This window comes from Glycine soja, chromosome 19 (genome assembly GCF_004193775.1).
Source record: "Glycine soja cultivar W05 chromosome 19, ASM419377v2, whole genome shotgun sequence".
NCBI classification, from domain to species: domain Eukaryota; kingdom Viridiplantae; phylum Streptophyta; class Magnoliopsida; order Fabales; family Fabaceae; genus Glycine; species Glycine soja.
The window spans coordinates 18677886-18698572 of NC_041020.1; the positions used below are offsets into that span (position 1 = coordinate 18677886).

The following is a 20687-nucleotide window of genomic DNA, read 5'->3' on the forward strand; positions in this document are numbered from 1 at the left end:
CCATCCTGCTTGAATGCGATGATTCACATCCCCTTCAATTTCCCCATCATCATGTATTACAGACCCAAGATATTTAAACCGTGTGACTTGAGGGATAATATGGTCTCCTATTTTCACCTCTGAGTTCGAAACCCTCCTTCTTTTGTTGAACTTACATTCCATATACTCTGATTTGCTTCTGCTTAGGCGAAAGCCATGTGTTTCTAGAGCTCGTCTCCAAGTTTCCAACCTCTCATTCAACTCCTCCCTCGACTCTCCAAGGAGGACTATATCATCTGCAAAAAGCATGCATCTCGGCGCTATCTCTTGGATTTGTTCCGTGAGGACATCCAGAATTAAGGTAAAAAGGTAGGGGCTAAGGGTTGACCCTTGATGTAAACCAATTGTGATGGGAAAATCGTCTGACTCTCCACCCTGTGTCCTAACACTAGTCGATACCCTATCATACATATCTTGGATAGCTCGAATATATGCAACCCTAACCCCTTTCTTCTCTAGAGCTTTCCACAAAATCTCTCTAGGCACTCTATCATACGCTTTCTCCAAGTCAATAAAAATCAAGTGCAAGTCTTGTTGGGCCATGCGATATTGCTCCATCACCCGCCGTAATAAATAAATCGCTTCCATGGTCGACCTTCCCAGCATGAAACCAAATTGATTCTCAGTAACTTGAGTCTCCTTTCTTAATCTCCGTTCGATCACTCTTTCCCATAATTTCATGGTATGACTCATGAGCTTGATTCCCCTATAATTTGCACAATTTTGTATATCCCCCCTGTTCTTATAGATTGGCACTAACGTGCTTCTCCTCCATTCCTCCGGCATGCGTTTTGACCTCATAATTTCGTTAAAGAGTTCGGTGAGCCACTCAAGACCTCTATCTCCAAGAGTTTTCCACACTTCAATAGGTATGTTGTCTGGCCCCACTGCCTTACCATTACTCATTCTTTTCAACGCTTCCTTTACTTCCTGTTTCTGAATCCGACGATAGTACTTATAGTTCCGGTCCTCTTCTCTTGTGTCTAGACTGCTAGAGTCATATCCATATCCATCATTAAATAAGTTGTGGAAATACGCCTTCCACCTTTCCTTGATATCTTTTTCATGCACTAAGACTTTGCCTTCTTCATCCTTAACACACTTTACTTGATCCAAATCTCTAGTCTTCCTCTCTCTACCCTTAGCAAGCCTATATATAGATCTTTCTCCGTCCCTGGTTCCTAGAGCTTGGTATAGTCCGTCAAAAGCTTGGGCTCTTGCCTCACTCACCGCCTTCTTGGTTTCATTTCTAGCTATCTTATACTTATCCCAAGTTTCAGAATTTCTACACCTAGACCACTCCTTGAAACACTTCTTTTTTACTCTAACTTTGCTCTGAACATTTTCATTCCACCACCACGATTCTTTACCCCTAGGTCCAAAACCTCTAGATTCACCCAACGTCTCTTTAGCCACTTTAATAATCTCTTGGGACATCTTGTTCCACATATCATTTGCACTTCCTTGTGATTGTCCACACCAACCCTCCCATATCTTTTGTTGGAAGATTCCTTGTTTCTCACCCTTCAAGTGCCACCATTTGATCCTTGGTGCTACCAGAGGACTTCTTCTCTTTGCCCTAAGAATCCCCTGAATATATTCTTCTGCACTGCTTCTCTCATCAATCCGTTTAAAGCTTCAGCAACAATATTAAACAAAAGGGGCGCTAGTGGATCTCCTTGTCTGAGTCCTCTTTGTGGGATGAATTCAGACGAGGGGCTTCCATTCACCAATACTGAAATAGAAGCAGACCTGAGGCATCCCACCATCCACTGAATCCACTTGGGGCAGAAGCCTAGCCGCCGCATCATGTATATCAAAAAGTCCCACGAGACTGAATCATATTCCTTTTTGTAGTCTACTTTGAACACCATGCATGGCTTTTAGCACCTTTTTCCTTCCTCAACCGCTTCATTTGCTATGATCACGCTGTGCAACAAATGTTTGCCCCCTATGAAAGCAGACTGTCTTTCATCTATTATGGCTGGTAGCACCTTCTTCAATCTTTTTGCTAATATCTTAGCCACAATCTTGTACATACAACCTATTAGCGAAATAGGTCTGTATTCATTAAGATTTTGTGGATCAACCACCTTAGGGATTAGAGCAATAAAAGATGCGTTACACCCCTTTGGAAAAATTTCATTGACATAGAATTCATCCAAAAACCGAATAACATCGGGTTTAATTACTTGCCAGAACTCGTTAATGAACTTAAAATTTAGCCCATCTGGACAAGGACTTTTCTCACTTCCACAGTCCCATATAGCCCTCTTTATTTCATCCTCATGGAAGCGCCCCATCAACATATCATTTTGTTGCTGTCCAATGCTCTGAAATCTGATCCCATCCAGCTTTGGTCTACATTGCTCAGATTCTTGAAATCATTACAAGAAAAACAAACGAATTGCCTCTTTCACTCTTCTCGGTTCATCAACCCAGGATCCATCAATCATCACTCCTTTCAAAGAATTATTTCTACGATTCGAATGCATCAACAGGTGGAAATAACGTGAGTTGTAATCCCCTTCTTTAATCCGTCTTGACCTCACCTTCTGCCTCAATAAAGACTCATGTGATTGGGCAACTATCCATAAATCCCCTCCTGTAGCTTTTTCCGGATCAGCAATTCTTGGGGAGATAGCTGCCTGTCAATTGTATATGCTTCCAACTTGTTTAAATCAGCCTCAATATTTCGTAACTTCTTGAAGGTGTCTCCAAAGTACTCCTTGTTCCATACCTTCAACCTCCCCTTGAGTCGTTTTATCTTCTCTTTAAGCACAACCCCCCCCCCCCCCCCCATCCCCTTTGCTGATTGTTTGCCCAACATTCCTGAACAATTTTCCTGAATGACCTATCTTGAAGCCAACAATCGAGGATCTTGAAAGGTTTGGGTCCCCAGTCGACATGTTTAGATTTGAGCAGAAAGGGGCAGTGATCCGAGAAGTTCCTATCCAAAATGAATTGTGTACTTTCAGGCCATTTAGTGAACCGGTCAGCAGATACAAAAATTTTGTCTAGCTTACTCTTGGCTGACCCATTCGGTCTGAACCAAGTAAATTTTCTCCCCACGCTTGGCACTTCTTCTACCTCCAAATCCGCAATCCATTCATTAAACTCCTTGATATTCCTGTCATCCACCCCCCTCTGACAAGCACCCAGTCTTTCTGATGGAGTTCTGATATTGTTGAAATCTCCCAATATGCACCATAGACCTCCAGGGTTTGAATTTTTCATCTGCCTAACAGTGTCCCATAAAGCTCTCTTGTTATGAATATCGCATGGTGAATAAATGCTGACTATATGAACTTTCTGTGCCTCCTGAATCCACACCCCTTCTAACAAAATGAAACCACTGCCACTGACCTTCCTTTCCATTTTGAAATTTTTCTCACTCCATATACATAAAAGACCCCCTGTTGTATTGGATGCAGGTTGCATTTTCCAGCTGACTTCAGAGTTCGCCCACAGTGCTTGACACATCGTCTTCTCAATTTGCTCCATCTTAGTCTCCTGAATGCATAACAAGTCTATTTGCTCTTTCTTAACCATTCTCCTAATTGCTACCCATTTCACCCCCTCCCTAGCCCTCTGACATTGTATGTTATGATATTCATGGGATAATAGTCCTATTTCCCAATCTCTCTGCCTCTTTCCTGTCACGTTTCTCCATGGCCCTTATCCTATCAATGATTTTGTCACGTTCTGTCCCACATGTTACCCCCATTTCTTTTGTCATATTCCATTGAGATGTTGCTTCTTTCAGCTAGTCATTACTGACTCTATTACTGACTGGTGTTACTTCCTCACTTTCATTTTGCATTGATGTAACTGCCATCTAGTCATTGCTACCATTTTTGTCTCTTCTAACTTTCTCCAGATCCGCGTTGTGCTGTTGTTGACCGTTTGTGGTTTGTTTTGTAACTATGGCAGGCCACTTATCATTTGCACTACCCTGGTCCAATTGCTTTTTGCACCTCCTGTTTCGTGAGTACACTTGCCATGCGCATATTGTTCCCCCTTTATTATTTTGTGGGTGGAAAGTTTCTGTTGTGGTGCTTCAGTATGGGTGTGAATAGTAAGGCCCAATAACTTTGTGAACCCCCCATCAGCCTTCTGTGGGTCACGTGATTCTTTATCATTTAAAATTTGTGACCTTGACATCTTGTGGCTCCTTTCAAAGTCAACACTTCCACTTTCGTGAAAGCACTGCTCCCTCCCTGTCGTGTTGAGGTGCCTGTCATGTTGTTTCTTTTCGATCCTGCGTGCTTCCTCTTCTCGGGGACTGTCTTCTACCGGCTTCCTGGGACACGCCAACTGTTCTTCCTCATTTCCTCCCATGCTTTCTACTCTGCACCCTTTTTGATTGGGGCAGTGTGCCCACATACCACGGTTTTTACACTGGTCTTTCCAGATTGTTGGACCACTGGGTATTAGCATGTTCCCCTGGATTGAGAGGCCGGCGTTCGGATTGCAGCTGGTCCTTCTCGGTTCATCTTCATTTTCCGGCGTGCCTTCCGCCTTCGATACCAGAGTTCCGATATCGCTTTCCTCGGACTCGATTTCCTCCAATGACCCAAAGACACTCTTGAGTCGGCAGTTGCATTTTCCAGTACTAGTCCCATTTTCTTCCGCTATATGGACTCTGTAAACCTCCCCGCCGATGTATACGCTTACTGTTTGTTGGATTGTGGGCTGCCATGGAGTTTTGATGAGCACCCTTGCCTTGTCCATCAACGTCGTCGTCCACCTCCACCATGTTCCCTATCGTTGCCACAATCTTCTAGATTTGCGCCATGTCCCACGCTATTAACGGGATACCCCAACATTGAACCCAGACCAACCTGTATCTTGTTCGCAGCCTCGGATTCCATTTCTCCAGCAAATGAAACAGGGAGGATCCGTTCATGGTTTCCTGCTTGGTCATCTGTTCTACTCTGGCATCAGTGAGGCCAAGTAACAGTACCATATCATCCCCTAGGTACTTCGGCACAATGTCGACTCCTTCATCCCACGAAAGTTCGTCTTCAACTCTGTCAAACAGCGCCAAGTTCTTCAATCATCCCACCCAAGCATCGCTGAACCATTTCTTCTCGTCCATCGGGATATCTAGCTGGACCGATGAGTGTGATCCTTCGTGTACGTGAAACGCGTCCTCGTGTGTCCACCTTTGCCCGGAATTTCTGGTGTTTGTTGCCACCACCCTCGCGTACGATACCGGAGTTATCCTATGCTGTTGTGGTTGCCTTTGTCGATCTGCTTCCATTTCGTGTTTCTCATTGTACCCCTGTACTTTGTCTTCTGCTATGTGTTCTATGTTTCTTGTCATCTCTCTCCCGTATTTTGGAATGTTGACATACAGCTTTAGTCCTCCAACTATGATATTATCCAGCTGTCATTCTAAACTGCGCACATCGGTCACCCCTTTAAACCGCGTGAAACCGTATCTCCTACCACTCTTGTTTCTCTGTTTGGAGATGAAAATCTCCCTCACATCCCCCACTTTTTGAACTGGTACCATATATCCTTTTTAGTTGCATCTTCTGGGAATCTTGTAAAATAGAAGGATGAGATGTCAGTCTTATCCCTCCAATTTGCCCAATTAGAGTGGATGATGTTGTCCATCCCTAACCCCGGCGTAGTTGCGACGGGGATCCTCTCTCGGCCACACTCTGCCTCTCTCTCTAACCCTCCCTCTATTCCTTACGCTAACCCACTTACTGTTTCTCTCTCTCTCTCACTGTTTCTCTCTCTACTCATCCTCTCTCTTGACTTGTAAGTAATTTACCATTAATGCTTTATACTTTATCTCAATTAATGCTGATATGTTTCCCTTGGGTAACATGTATTGTAGCTCTTAATTATGCATTAACATGTCTTAGTTGACTCTATTATGCTTATTTTTGTCTCTCATCTCTTTGTTGCCATTTCATTTGTGAACAGATTCAGAAATGCTACGATATGCTTATGCAGAGCTAGAGGAATCTCGTGGAGCAATTCAGGTATGACAGGTTGCACAAATGTTTTGCAAAAGGTGACAGTGATTAATGTCATTGAGTATTATTAGAGTGTATGCATAATTGAAAAGATTAAGAATCATTAAACATAGTTTACTTCTTTATACTGTTCTTGTAAATGCAAAATGTATTTATTTATTATTTTACATTTCATGTTTTTAAATATCAAGGATGAATGCTCTCACTCAATTAATTCACAAAACCTCCGTGAAATATTTTCTGGTTCTCAAGTATAAGCTTCAATTTCTTTTCCTTTTTTGTTTTACTTGGTTTTTAAATCTTTAACCATATTTATTCCTTGTTTTCTTGTTTTATGTCAGGCTGCAAAGAAAATATACGAAAGTGTTATGGGAGATGGTGACAGTGCTACCACACTTTCTCATATTCAAGTACATGAAATAGTTTGCTAATGCTTTTAGTGCTGAATGGTGTGTGTGTGTGATTTCAGCTTAAAACCAATTGGCTACAAGTGAAGTTGTCCAACATATATATATATATATATATATATATATATATATATATATATATATATATATATATATATATATATATATATATAAGTTGCACCTCAAGAATTGAGGCAGGCGATGTGGGACTTTCTAACAATATGTTCATCAATTTGTCTTATGATATTAAGTTAATCATCAAACAAGTTGTAAAGTACAGCTGCATGGCATTTTTACAAATTTAAAAGTTTTGCTTGTTCAAATTCTTGGTCTGATTCTCTGAATGTTTATAGTTGTCCATACTCCATATATTTTCTCTTTTGTTTTTTCTGGTGGATTCTACACAAATACCTTTTATCCTCATTAGATGTTCATTCATAGAAGTCGTGTGTAGAAACATAAATTTTGTATTTTTCTCTCTTTTTTCCTTAACTTCTTTTATTGATAATGTTAAAGGGTTTGTGCAGTTCATTTTGATGCTTGTTTGATAGATTTTCTTGCAAAAAATGTGACATCTGTTTCACTACAGTTCATTCGTTTTCTAAGAAGAACTGAAGGTGTTGAAGCTGCTAGGAAGTACTTTCTGGATGCTCGCAAGTCCCCAAGCTGTACATATCATGTTTATGTTGCTTATGCTACAATGGCATTTTGTCTTGACAAGGATCCAAAGGTTCCTATTATTTCCTCTTTTTGTGTGTGTGTGTATGTATGTGTATTTTAGTCAGGTAGTGGGATTATTTATTTCTATAAAATCATATGTTTTTTGATAATTGATGATAAATTATTCTGCTGGATGTATACCTGGAAATTTTTTGATGTTTGGAATGGTTTTATATCTATGTATATGGAAGTGCATGTGTTTGTAGGTATGTATAAATTTAGGTAACTCAGAGCCTTTTGTTGTTATTGTGATTGGGACTCTGAATGAAGTAATTATCTTACAATAAGGAAACAATGCCAAGGATTGTCTTTCTTGCTCATTCTATCCTTTATGAGATTTAATAAAATAACATTGATATCCTTGGAGTTTTATATGTTAAAGTTTTTCACTTCTAGCTAGTATGACTCAATACTTTAAGAATAACAATAATTTTTACTTCTAGTTCTAGCTAATATGACTCAATACTTTATGAATAACAATAAATACGATTGCTTTATTGGATTATCCATGCAGATGGCTCATAATGTTTTTGAAGCAGGACTAAAACGCTTTATGCACGAGCCTGTTTATATTCTCGAGTGAGTTCTACCTTCATCCTAACTCTTATAACTCTTGTGTTGTGCTGCTTTGCTCTCTTGATGTACACCTTTATTTATTTGATACTCTGTCCTTTTTTTTTGTTACAGAAATTAGAAATAAAATAATCTGGGTTTTCTATCTTTCTTTTTTGTGGATGCATCTCAAACACGCTCCATTTTACTATATGTAGTCCTACATAATGGATAAAAATCATAAGTTGTAGGTATGAAGTGTAATTGTGGAAGCTCACTGTCTCTATTGTTATGTACACAATCCAGAGATTCCACTGCAATTTCTCTCTGTTGAAGTTATAACCCAACCAGAGAGAAGTGTTATCAAATAGAAGCAATAGTGGTGCTATTATGCTGTAGCCTCATGGATTCCATTTGGTCTTCTGTCGTGTCGTGTTGTCTGTGACAATGGCTATTGTGGCCACTGTGCTTCTTGTGTTTGTGGCCTGGCTCGTGGGTAATGCAGGCATAGGTCAAGTCTTACTTGACATTATAAAGTTTTTGGAATGGGTCGGGTCTTACTCAATGTTGTCAAACTCGAGGATGGGAAGGGGGTAAAAGATTGTAACTCGTGGATTTCTTAGACTTTAGAATGTGAGTTTAGGCCTAACTCAACCCCAAAAGATAGCTCAAGGGGTGAGGGTTGCCTCTCATTTATATACTTTAACTTGACTTTATCTTTAGTAGATGTGGGACTTGGGTTTTTCCCAATACACCCTCTCACGTCCAACATTTCTTGGGCTTGGTACGTAGATAACATGATGGGTGACCCTTTGAATTAATCTTGAATATGCTCTAATACCATCTTTAGAATGTGAGTTTAGGCCTAAGTCAACCCCAAAAGCTAGATCAAGGGGTGAGCATTGTCCCTCACTTATATACTCTAACTTGGCTTTTTCTTTAGCTGATGTAGCACTTGGGTTTTTCCCAATAGAATCGTAATTGAAGGAGTTATGTGTATATGAAAAATTATATCTATACACATTTCTGCTAGGGGCCACAATAGAATATAAAAGTGGGAGGCAACCCTCACCCTATGAGCTAGCTTTTGGGGTTGCGTTAAGCCTAAACCCACATTTTAAGATGGTATCAGAGCCTATCCTAGATCCATTAAACGGGTTACCCACCATGTCATCCACGCACCAAGTCCAATATAGTGTTGGATGTGTGGGGGTGTGTTGAGAAAAACTCAAGTCCCACATCGGCTAGAGATAAGACCACAATAGAATATATAAGTGGGAGACAATCCTCACTCTATGAGCTAGCTTTTGGAGTTAGGCCCAAACTCACATTCTAAGAATATACATAAAAAATAACAGACAAGAAAAATAACTCAACTCGTAATAAATCATAGATTAAGATATATTACATAACACAACTCAAAATAGGTTCATAAGTCATAACTCAGCAATTTCAGAAAGCACAGAACAAGCCAAGCACCTGTCAGCAGTCAGCCAAGCACTACCATGCAGAGAACATACAACAACCCAAGAGCACCCCCCTTACACCAACCCTAGCCATCCCCAGCCATACAAGAGCCCAACAACATTCACCAAAAGTACAACCCGAGCAAAAGCCCAATACCTACGTAGCTCTCAGCCAAGCAAGAAGCCAACAACCAAGAATCCAACACGCAGCCTTCAGCCAAGCAAGAAGTGTTGTGCAACAAGTGTCGCACAGTAAAACACAGTGTCAGAGCAGACAATGACTGGGCAGAGAGGATGAGAGCCCAATAATGATTAGGTCTATGACTAGTTTCAATAAGTAATTGTGCTTTATGTTCTCATCATTATATCAAGAAATGAGAGCTGTAATATCCATCGACCTAATAAAAGCAAGTTCCAACTTTCTTAAAACAACCAATATTTTGAAGACAACTCAGGGATCTTGGTGAAATCGGGGAATGTTGCTCGAAAAAGAGAGCTGGAAAACACATCAGCCTTAGAAGGTTCAAAGCAAGTTCTTACTTTCTTAAAACCAAGATTTTGAAGCTTTAGAATCAATTGTGGAGACTCCATAGGGGGATTGAGAATAAAAGAAAAGCAGAAATGGAATCTGCAGGCGAAAAGAGCCAAAAACAGTCAAACAGCGAAATCTCTGGCGGCAGCGGTGATGGTGGCTGATTACATGGTCAGACTCGCTGGAGGGAGATGAGCACCATGGCGGTAGTGGGTGCACCTAGATTTCACCGGAGAGGAGGACAAATGTGAAAAAGATTAAAAGAGATGATTGGAGAAGGTGGCGGCACGTGGCGCTCTGATGGCGCTAGAGAAAAAGCTGGGCTTGACTGGCAAGGAGGAGACGAATCCAGTGGTGCTAGCTGTGACAACTTCTGCTCAGCGGAATATGGTTCACCGGATAAGAGCACTCGCTGGAAAACAGAAAGAGTTTTCCGGAAGAAGGGCAATGAGTGGAATGGTCCACTAGAAATTGGAAGAAGAATGATAGAAGAAAGGTAGTGAGCAAAAGGGCTCATCGGGGACCCGGTTTTTTCTTATTCCCTCAACCTAGCTCTAGATACCATGTAAAATTAGAGAAAATATTGAGGAATAATAGAGTGAAAATTGTGTGTTAGAGTACACTACAGATGTGAGTTTATATAGGCTTACAACATTAATTACACATAAATACATGATATTTGGTTTCCTGTGAATCAGGGATTATATGCCTACAAACTGCATTTATTATAATATCATTTAGAATATCTTTCAGATTCTCAAGACTATTTATGGTAATTCTTTTCCTGTCAAAAAGAGTACTGATTAACAGTTAAGAATATTTTTATGATATTTCAGATATGCTGATTTCTTGATACGTCTGAATGATGACCAAAATATACGTGCTTTATTTGAGAGGGCATTAAGTTCACTTCCACCAGAGGAATCAGTTGAGGTAGGCCTCACTTCCTATTTCCTTGTTCTTTTAAAAGAATTTCCTAGAGCCTTAATAGTTAATAAAATCAAGGTTATGCTTTATTTTTTAGATCAGGCCCATGATGCAAGATTTTAGCTCCTTTTCAAACAATATTTTAAACTAAATATGTGCACCAATACATACTTGGACATAATAAAAACCCTTCCTTATACAAGACTAGATACTCAACTCATGTTTATATTGCTTACTGTAGAAACAAATAACACAAGAAAGGAGGTTGAATTGTGTTTTTAGAAATTTTAAACTTTACTTTGGTCAAAAACATGTTTATCGTCTGATAGATTTTACTAAAAACAAGAGAGATCTTTGGAGAAATGCTCTGTCAGACGATGGAAAAATAATTTTCTTAACAAATATAAGAACTAAAAACAAATTAAAACCCTTTTGTTAGTCAACACAAATAAAAGCAGTAAAGAATAACACAAGAAGTTATATCCTGAGACTACGTCTAGTTCTTGGCAACTCACCAAGTTTTCACTAACTTATCAAAAGTCACAAGTATTCTTCACTGTCACTTCTGGCTCTTACAAAAAGCAAGCTCTACCCCAAGCTTGACTTAACTAAGTATTCTTTGTCCTACCAAGCCACTGTTGATTCTAAACAAACCAATAAGATTTGTTGAAAGTTTGTACAATGACTAATATGAAATCGTCTTACAGAGGATATCTCTCAACACTTTAGTCTTTTCTCCCAAGGTATACAAGGTGTTTTGGGAGCTTAGTATCGATACAAAGATTTACAGAAAACTTTACAAGAAAGAATGTTTTCACGCAAGTTGATTCAAATCTTGTTTCTTCAAAGCTTCTTCTATTTATAGCTTTCATCTTCAAGTATTCATTGTCTCAATGAGTGAATTCTTCACTTTGTTCTTCATGCAAAGTCCATGTTGATAGGTTGACGTGTCTTATACTTAGCAGGAAAGTCACTTCTTCCATCATAGCAGGTCTGCACCAACAAAATGCACCTTTTGATGAAGATAAACACTTTCAGACTATGGACTTCATTTATTCTTCATAGGACTTTGACAAATCTTAAGAGAATGTTTTCTGCAAGAAAAAATCTCAGACACAGAATATTAAATGAAGGTCTTAAATGCACTTCTTAATGTTACGCCAGATCGTCTTATATGTATGTATCGTCTGAAAAATCAGACGCAGAAATACATACCATGATCTAATAGTACATCAAACACAACTTTTATCATTTGTATGTATTTATATCTAATCCAAATAATTAGGATTTTTGATTTGTCTTTAAATCATAAATGTCTTTTGACTTAACACTTACATTTAATAGCTGTTTGAATTGATGTTATCAAAATGGAGATCTTAGTTAGGATAGGGAGTGAGTGGTAGATCTAAGTAGCAAAATTGTAACACACCGTAAGATTTTAACGAAAACAAAAACTTATACTTAAACATATACAACAACAACAACAACAAAGCCTTATCTCACTAGGTGAGGTTGGCTACATGGATCACATGACGTCATTCGACACGGTTAAAAATCAAAGTTTCAAAAATATTATTAAGTCTCATATCTCCCTTTATGATTTCATCCAACATCTTTTTCTGTCTCCCTCTTCTCCTTTTTCCCGGGTAAAAATCATGCAATCTACTCTTTTAACTGGTGCCTCTTGTGACTTTCTTTGTACATGCTCAAACCACCATAACCGATTTTCTGTCATCGTTTCCTCAATGGGTGGTACACTAATCTTCTCTCATATAGCGTCATTCTGTATTCTATCTTTTCTTGTATGATCACACATTTATCTTAACATTTTCATTTCTGCCACTCCCACTTTTCTCTCATCTTGTCCCTTTAAACCCAACATTCACTACCATATAGTATAGCAGAAAATATAGCTGAACAATAAAACTTACCTTTGAGTTCGGTAGGCACATTGCGATTACAAATAGCCCCTGATTTGCTGATGAAAAAAAACAAATAACCCCCGATGCTTTTCTCCATTTAAGTCATCCCGCTTGTATCCTATGTGTGACATCCTCATTAATTTCACCACCAAATTTTTCCATTTTTGTTTTGGAGAGGAAATCTCCCTCAAGAAATCCATGAGCTGAAACCCAAAGAGAGGCTGAAAAAACAAACCAATGAATATTACAGTACATTCTTAGAGTGAAATGCATAATGATTTCCCCATAGTATTCAGCTTGTTTGATTCTGTGTTAATTTTACTTGTAGTTTCTGTACATATTCAATTGGAGAATGTTTAGAGGTTATTGTTTGCTGATATTCAATTTACTTGTAACTATTCTTATTTGTAGGTCTGGAAAAAGTTCACCAAGTTTGAGCAAACTTATGGGGATCTTGCTAGCATGCTGAAGGTAGTAGCTTCAAATTTGTTTCTATACAGCATTCATCTTGCTATCTCTGGTTGTTACTTTAGTGTCATGTTCATGATTAGGCTTTTCAAATTGTTACTTCCTCGTGACTCCTAATCATTTGACAAAAAAGCCTTGAAGCAAAATATTGGGATAAGATGATTTGTAGACTTTGTTGCCTGTTTATGGATGGATTAGCAATTAGTTTACATTGATGGAATAGGTCTTTGGTCAAACATCTCACTGTTGGGCTGTTGCATTATGATTGCATTAGTAAAGGGCTGGAGATCATTTGAAAGAATAAAATTCACTTTTTTCTATTTTTTTCCAATGAATGCTCTATAACTGGAACTAACGAAAACTCTTTGCCATTCTGCAACAATATATACTGTTTTTCAACAACAATATCTAGAAATAATGGTGGCAAGAGAATGATATTAAAATAATGTTTGATCATAATATGTATTTTCTAAAATAATTTTTGAAGTGTAATCTTGTAGTTGCTTATAACTGTAGAATGGACCAAACGTGGAAAGGAAGTAATCTACTTGATCATGTATCCTTGTAAAATTATATAGGTTGAGCAAAGAAGGAAAGAAGCACTTTCTGGAGCTGAAGATGGAACAGCATTAGAGAGTTCTCTGCAAGACATTGTATCACGGTACAGTTTCATGGATCTGTGGCCGTGCTCCTCTAATGATCTTGATCATTTAGCTCGGCAACAGGTACTGGTCAATTGTATTTTTCTTAATGAGATGAATACCATATTGCTTGTGGTCAAGAACCAACTCTACCAAAAGCTTAAGATGTTAGGCTGAGATTGATGAATGGTTTTACATCTAATATGGCTCATCGAGCAAGGGCCTTTTGTGCTTTAAGGGTAGACAATACATATGCCTACCACTGTGTTGAAATTCAACTTTAATTTAGAAGAATAATGGTAAGCAAGAATTGAACTCTTGACAACTTGGTCATAGAGGCTTGGATACCATGTCAAGAACTGATTGTCCCAAAAGCTGAAGCTGTTAAGTGAAAACTAATGATTTTTTTTTTTTCTAGCACTTGTCACTAGTTGTGTCTTTTTACCTTTGGTCTTTCTGTCCTTCAGCATTTAGAAACTCATTTCATATTTGAAATAACTTCTCCCAAGTCAGGGAAGGCAAACATTTGTGGCATTATCAGAAACAATGCTCTTTATTTGCTAATCCATGGGAACGATCTGGAAGAAGTTTATAAGTATTGCTTTTTACAGATTCAAATGAAAATTTTAGACTAAAGCATTTGAACAGGAAAAGGAAAGTTTAGTGTTTGAATGTTTGGCAGCAGTGAGTTTGATAAAATGTAAAGAGACCCATTCTTTTGTAACATGCTAGTTTCTGATGGGTTCACATCTTAGGCTTCTTGCACCAGATTGGAAAATCCAATCCTAATGTTATCAGTATTCTGAAACTGGGACTGGCATTTTAAGCAAAGTGCTTCAATCCTATATGAAAATGAGTGTGTGAAACTTCTATTTTTAAAGAATTGAACACAGCAATGAAACAGCCAAATAGAGGGAGTATAGAATAAGTGGAAATGTGAAACCCCTATTTCGGAAGAATGTATAAAAATAGAACATAAAGAATAATCAAATATTGTGTGTTCAGTAGTGCTCCTTCAATTCCATTTAATATTTTATGCTTATCTAACTTAATTTCTTTTATGTGAAATGGTGAAATAAAAGTACAAAAAGAAAAAATAACATACAAAAGTGTTTACTTTGTATCATGATGTGAAATCAAACCGTTCATCCATGCAACACATGATTCAAGGTCCTCTCCAATTCGTCGCATGGTATAAATCATTGGCCAGGCTACCCCAATCATATCGAATTGCGCAATTTGGAGAGCAAATCATAAGATTCAAATAACTATGACGATTGTCATTAAATCACATCTTTACCATTTTCCTTTACTAGTTTTTTAACTTTATTTTAAAAAGTACCTGTTGCACAAATTCTTTCTATCATATTTTATGAATAAGGAAGTTTTTTGATAAGCTGTAATTCGTTGAAAGTGCCCCCATGCAATTATTATATTTAGATTCCCAGAATTAGGCTGTCTCTCCTGATTTCTTCTGTGTTTGTTGTAAATATCATAGATATTTAGGAGGTAAAAAATTATCTCTAAATATCTTTAGATATTTGTTTCCCTTTTTCCCTATTATTGTTATTTCCTTATTTCCCTTTTAAGCATAGTCATTTACCCTATGAAAGGGAGATTTGTGATGCACAAAGTAAACAATGAAGATACAGTCCATTTTCAACTGTGTTCTATACAGTAATTAAATTTTCATTTCTACCTCTTCAGTGGCTTGCCAAAAATATCAATAAGAAAGTGGAGAAGTCTATTTTGCCTAATGGAACGACTCTTTTAGGTACCAATATTATATTCATTCTAACGCTTAGTTTCTCAATATTACTTATTATGTGGTGAATGCTTCAATGTTAGTGCAGATAAGACATCTATGGCAAGCATTTCAACTATGCCATCAAAAATTGTTTATCCTGATACTTCAAAGATGGTGATATATGATCCAAAGCATACTCCTGGTACATAGCCCATCCTTTTAAAAATTGTTTGTGTTGCAATTCATGATTGACAACTATATCTTGATTACTGTAGAAGATATGGCTTAGGAATCTTTTCTTTTAATTCTTTATTGGGAGGCTTCTTTTGGTTTTTGGTGATTTTTTTTTTTGGTAAAAAGTGAAATCTCAGGTAGATGCGGTAAACCAAAAGAACATCTTGGGTCAACTTGGACACAATCACTTCTCACAGCTTTCATGATTTGAACCTGTGTCCTCTAGGTCTCAAGGCAATAACCTCCATTGCACTGAGACTCACTTTCATATATGTCCTCTATATTAGTTAAACATAATTAGAAAATTATTTATATCTTTTAATACGAATAAAAAAATAGTGAATATCATGCATCCGGTTTATAGTTATTGATGTGGGACAAATAATGGCAATAGAGAAAAAGGGGAAAGAGAGGAGAACTCTGGGAAGAGAAGAGTGAAGATTATGGAGTAGTATTATATTGGAAAGTTAAGTGAATATCATTGAAACTGGGGTGACTATGGAAACGCTCCTGATTTTGATCTCCTACGACCTATGTAAGAAATGATGATTCCATTAGAATATTAACATTTCATGTTAGAATAGATAGTCAACTGTATTTATGTTGATTAAATTATAATAATTTAGACAGTTGCTAATTATTAGGTTAGAGATTAGGGTGTTAATTACACTGATTGTAAATCAATCCATAAATGTCTGAAGACATGTGGTCTAACACATTTTCTCTCAACTCTTTCAAAAGATGACTAGTGTCTGACAGAGATTTTTTTTTTTTTTGCTCGGCAAAAGTATATATTTGTATTAATTGAGTACCAGAGAAACAAAGTTTACAATTAAGGGTGCCAAACACAAGGTTCCGATATCAGACTTGAAGTAGTCTAGATAGGAACCAGTGCTTGGAAATCTATATAACAGATTTTGTGCAATTACTGTAATGTATAATCCTCTCCTCTAACAAATAAAACCTAATCTGAGATTGCTCGACCAATGGTTATAACTTGACCTTAAGTCCTTCTCGAAGGTACCAAAATTGTAACTTGTTACTTAAATAAAAATTGGTAATTTGTTATGGCTGAAGTGGAAATAAATAATGGTTCATTCACTGATGTTAATGAAGGTTGGAAAATCTGAGACGTGGCATCAATTCCACTTGGAGTAGTGTGGTACTTGCCCTTCCAAATGAATCCTTTGTAAATAGTCTGATAAGGTTTGAACCATAGTTATCACTTACCAGGAATGGATAGGGGTATGGTTTGCAGTTTATTATTTACTGCAATAATATTTCGAGACCTCTATGGGGAATTTGGTGCATGGCACACAGTACTGGAAATCTGCTATGCAGCATGCATAGTTATTGAGAGAATCTAGCTACTATGGTTTGAACTTGTATGTTCAGAATAAATTCAATTTAGCAAGTGTGACCTGGATTATTTAGAAAAATGTTATTTATATAACAATCTGTACAACAATTTTTATGAGAGAAAGGAAGAGAATGAGAGAGGAGAGAGAAAAGTATGAGATGTAATTAATGATGTGATTGTGAAGGAGAGATATAGAGAAAAAAGTATTGTATAAATTGTATGAATAGCACAACTCAATTATTTAATATTCATAATTTTACAACTTCTACCATTTTACTATTTATGTGTATGTTGCATATGTAGTTATTGGTATTTAGAACAATAATGCATGAAGAAAATGCATTAAAAAACATGTCTTTCAGCATCCAATTATTGCCAATATAGTTTCATACAAGAAGGTTTAGGGAAGGAATTATTATCTCCTGTTTTTAATTTAAATTATTTCATTTTCCTCATTGAACAATATGAAAAATGATAGTTTTTTTAATATTCCTACATGCAATTCAACTGGAGTGAAGACCTTGTCTAATCCAATTGCTGGTGGCAGGTGCTGGAACAAATGCATTTGATGAAATTCTGAAAGCTACACCACCTGCTTTGGTATCATTTTTGGCAAATCTACCTGCAGTTGAAGGTAATTTCCAAATTTCTGTTGACTATGATTTCTTATCCATTATACTGTTACATTTTTTCAACAATTTTTTATATACAATCCGTAAACGTTTTGAAATGCCAACTAGAGTGAGTTTCACTTGTTAACTAGTCAATACAAGGAGGTAGCTTATGTTAATTCTCCTTTTTTCTTCTTTGTTCCTTCTTTGGTTCTTTCATTTCTTCTTTCTTCTTTAGTGTCTGCTTCCCTAAAGATATTGTTATTGCCAAGTTTAAGCAGTGCATTTCTGAAATTAGTTCAACCATTGAACTTTTCTGTTAGACCAGTGTCTGAGTTTCCCAAACAGACCCTGCAGGTCTATTAAAGGAGGAAGGGTGAAAGGGGAAATAAATAGTTGTATGGGACAGTAATTAGGAGAAGCATATATATAAGCCCTTGAGGTAGGAATAGAGGGGAGATTCTGATTTTGTATTTGTCGACTGGAGTTCCAGTGTTGAAAGGAGAATTGCTCCTTTGGTGTACCTGTGGGTACTTGGTTTCTTCTTCCCTTAATTGATAATACAAGATTCGTTCTTTCCCTTTTCTTTTCTCTCTCTCTGTCACTCTATGTTTTTGCTTGATTAGATTAGAGTTCCAACCCATTCTGAAAAGGAGTGGGTCCTAACATTTTCATTGTTAGTTTGTCAATGCTTAGTGCTATCTATTGTAAGCCGCCACTAAATTTTTCCTGTAGGATTTAATTGGATAACCAAGTTTGGATGAATCTTGTATACATTTTATGTTTGGAAAACATGGTTTTTACAATGCTATATTATAGTTTTGATGGATTATAGAATGTTGGAAGCAAAGTGCATGATTATAAAGTATAAAAAATAATTATGCGACTTAACTATTTTTCTGGAATTACCACCAGAACTATTACTGTTTCTTGCTTATTTCTATTTGAATACTGTTGAAAAAAAATGTTTTGAAATTTCCAGGCCCAATGCCAAATGTGGATATCGTGCTATCAATTTGTTTGCAAAGTGATCTACCAACAGGACAAAGTGTGAAAACAGGGATTCCAACACAAGTACAAAGTGGTAAAGCAGGAATTCCAGCACTATTACCAGCTGGTTCTGCTCCTGCTGCTGCTGCAAGTGAACTTTCTGGTTCAAGCAAATCTCACCCTGCTCCAAGTGGTGGTGTATCTTTGAAACCAGGAAGTAATAGACAATATGGGAAAAGGAAGGAACCAGACAGTATGTGCATGATCCATATAGTCTAGACTTTATGCTTATATTTTCTTTGTTCTTTTCTCTTCAATTTATGCACTTGCAATTTTACTCAAGTATGTGTGTGTGTTTTAGAACCGAGCCGTGGAACACTCTCTGCCTGTATCGAAAACGGATTTTGGATTGCCAAATATTTAATATGTCCATAGTTTGTCATGACTTATTTGGTATTTTAGTTGGAGCTAAATTTGCTATGTTTACAAAAATTAGTAATTTTGTATGTTCCTTATCACCAATGGTCGTCAGCAATGCCTTTAGCCTTTGCTTAAGTTTTTGCTGTGTACGGGTGGGGTGGTGTTGTTTATTTGGTGGGGTTCTTGTCTTCTGTATTCTATCAGGAGATATCTCTCCTGTGTTAATTGTAGTACCCCTGGTACTCTTTCATATTAATATATTATTACTTTTGGCGGTTCAAAAAAAAATTAGTAATTTTGTATGTATGTGTACCTGTATAATTTCTACATGAATAGATTCATATTCTTTTGTGCATAGTTTTATCCATTTATACCTAAATAATGGTTATAAATTGCATGTCAGATTAGACGCTAGTTTCAGATGTGCGTGCTTGTGTTGTTGCCTTTCTTTATGCCTTGACTTCAAAATTGAGTACCCCTCTAGCTGATTTTTGTTATGATAATAATGTTTAGGGCAAGATGAGGATGATACTACAACTGTCCAAAGTCAACCACTTCCACGAGATGCTTTCCGGATACGACAGTATCAGAAAGCTCGAGCCAGCAGTGCTTCACAAACAGGATCAGTTTCATATGGAAGTGCATTTTCTGGCGATTTGTCTGGCAGCACTGGCTGATAAAATATTTTCAAACCACTTCTTGAAGGCCTAAGTAAATTAAAAGACCTTCCATGAGCTCATACAGCATTATCCATTTGCCTATTGCCTATTTGATAAGTTGTGAACACGATGTATATTCACTATTCAGGTTCCTGCCTCCATTATCATGCCTATGGCCCTATAGAGTCTTATGGACAAGGCAATAGGACTATAATCTTTGCATGAGTACAACCTCAGCTCTTGGGAGGATTAATACTTCAAAAGGAGCTTGGACTTGCATGGAAGAACCATACTTGTCTCTGAAGTGTTAAGAGTATAAACTGGTATTCTAAAACTGTTTTCCCATGCAGGAACGTAACATTTTTTCCTAGATCTTTTACAATAACATTTAATTTATGTAATTTTATTTTGCTATGTTATTGGAGGTGCAAGAAACCCGGTTGCTTAATGATGGATTAAACTTTCAATATCCTGATTTTACAATATTTTGGAGACTGGCATCTGTCTGTTATCCACGAGCTTACTTACACAATTTTTATTTTATTTTATTTTGTGAACATAATTAGCACTATACTGCAATCCTGCATCTTGCTATTTAATTAAGACCATGGTTTTGAATTTCTGTTAGCTTGAGTATAATGTGATGCTGAAGATTAATTTTAAATAAACGTACATTTAAATTATGCTTACAACTTTTGTATTAAAATTAAAACGTTAAAAGTGGGATTAATTTGTGTAAAATAAATAGGGCTACATGGTAGGTGTTAACTGGAATTAGCGGCCATGCCTATGATAGCAATTAATTAGGTAGCCTTACAATTGAAAAACAACCATGCGAAAACTAAGTGATTGCATTGCACAAAACGGTTTCACTACAATTTGTGAAACTTGGCACCATGGTGCTCCAAAAGGTTCCAATTGTACATAGACAATGGCAATGGCTGCTTTGGCATGTTTGGTAGGGTGAACATGAGTCGGGTCGGGTATAAAAGATAT

The 20687-nt window shown here is 37.2% G+C and overlaps 1 protein-coding gene across 1 annotated transcript in view; it reads left to right on the forward strand.

Annotated features, from left to right (window-relative positions):
* Nucleotides 1-20250, forward strand: part of LOC114399956 (cleavage stimulation factor subunit 77) — a 30479-nt gene extending 10229 nt beyond the window's left edge. Inside the window, exons 12-23 of the mRNA XM_028362186.1 lie at nucleotides 5983-6041; nucleotides 6377-6445; nucleotides 7032-7172; nucleotides 7677-7741; nucleotides 10549-10645; nucleotides 12973-13032; nucleotides 13608-13754; nucleotides 15378-15444; nucleotides 15524-15619; nucleotides 17559-17645; nucleotides 18605-18865; nucleotides 19546-20250. Of these exons, the coding sequence (XP_028217987.1) occupies nucleotides 5983-6041; nucleotides 6377-6445; nucleotides 7032-7172; nucleotides 7677-7741; nucleotides 10549-10645; nucleotides 12973-13032; nucleotides 13608-13754; nucleotides 15378-15444; nucleotides 15524-15619; nucleotides 17559-17645; nucleotides 18605-18865; nucleotides 19546-19709 (1313 nt within the window). The 3' untranslated portion in view covers nucleotides 19710-20250. The remainder of the gene's footprint in view (nucleotides 1-5982; nucleotides 6042-6376; nucleotides 6446-7031; nucleotides 7173-7676; nucleotides 7742-10548; nucleotides 10646-12972; nucleotides 13033-13607; nucleotides 13755-15377; nucleotides 15445-15523; nucleotides 15620-17558; nucleotides 17646-18604; nucleotides 18866-19545) is intronic.
* Nucleotides 20251-20687: the final 437 nt, after the last annotated feature.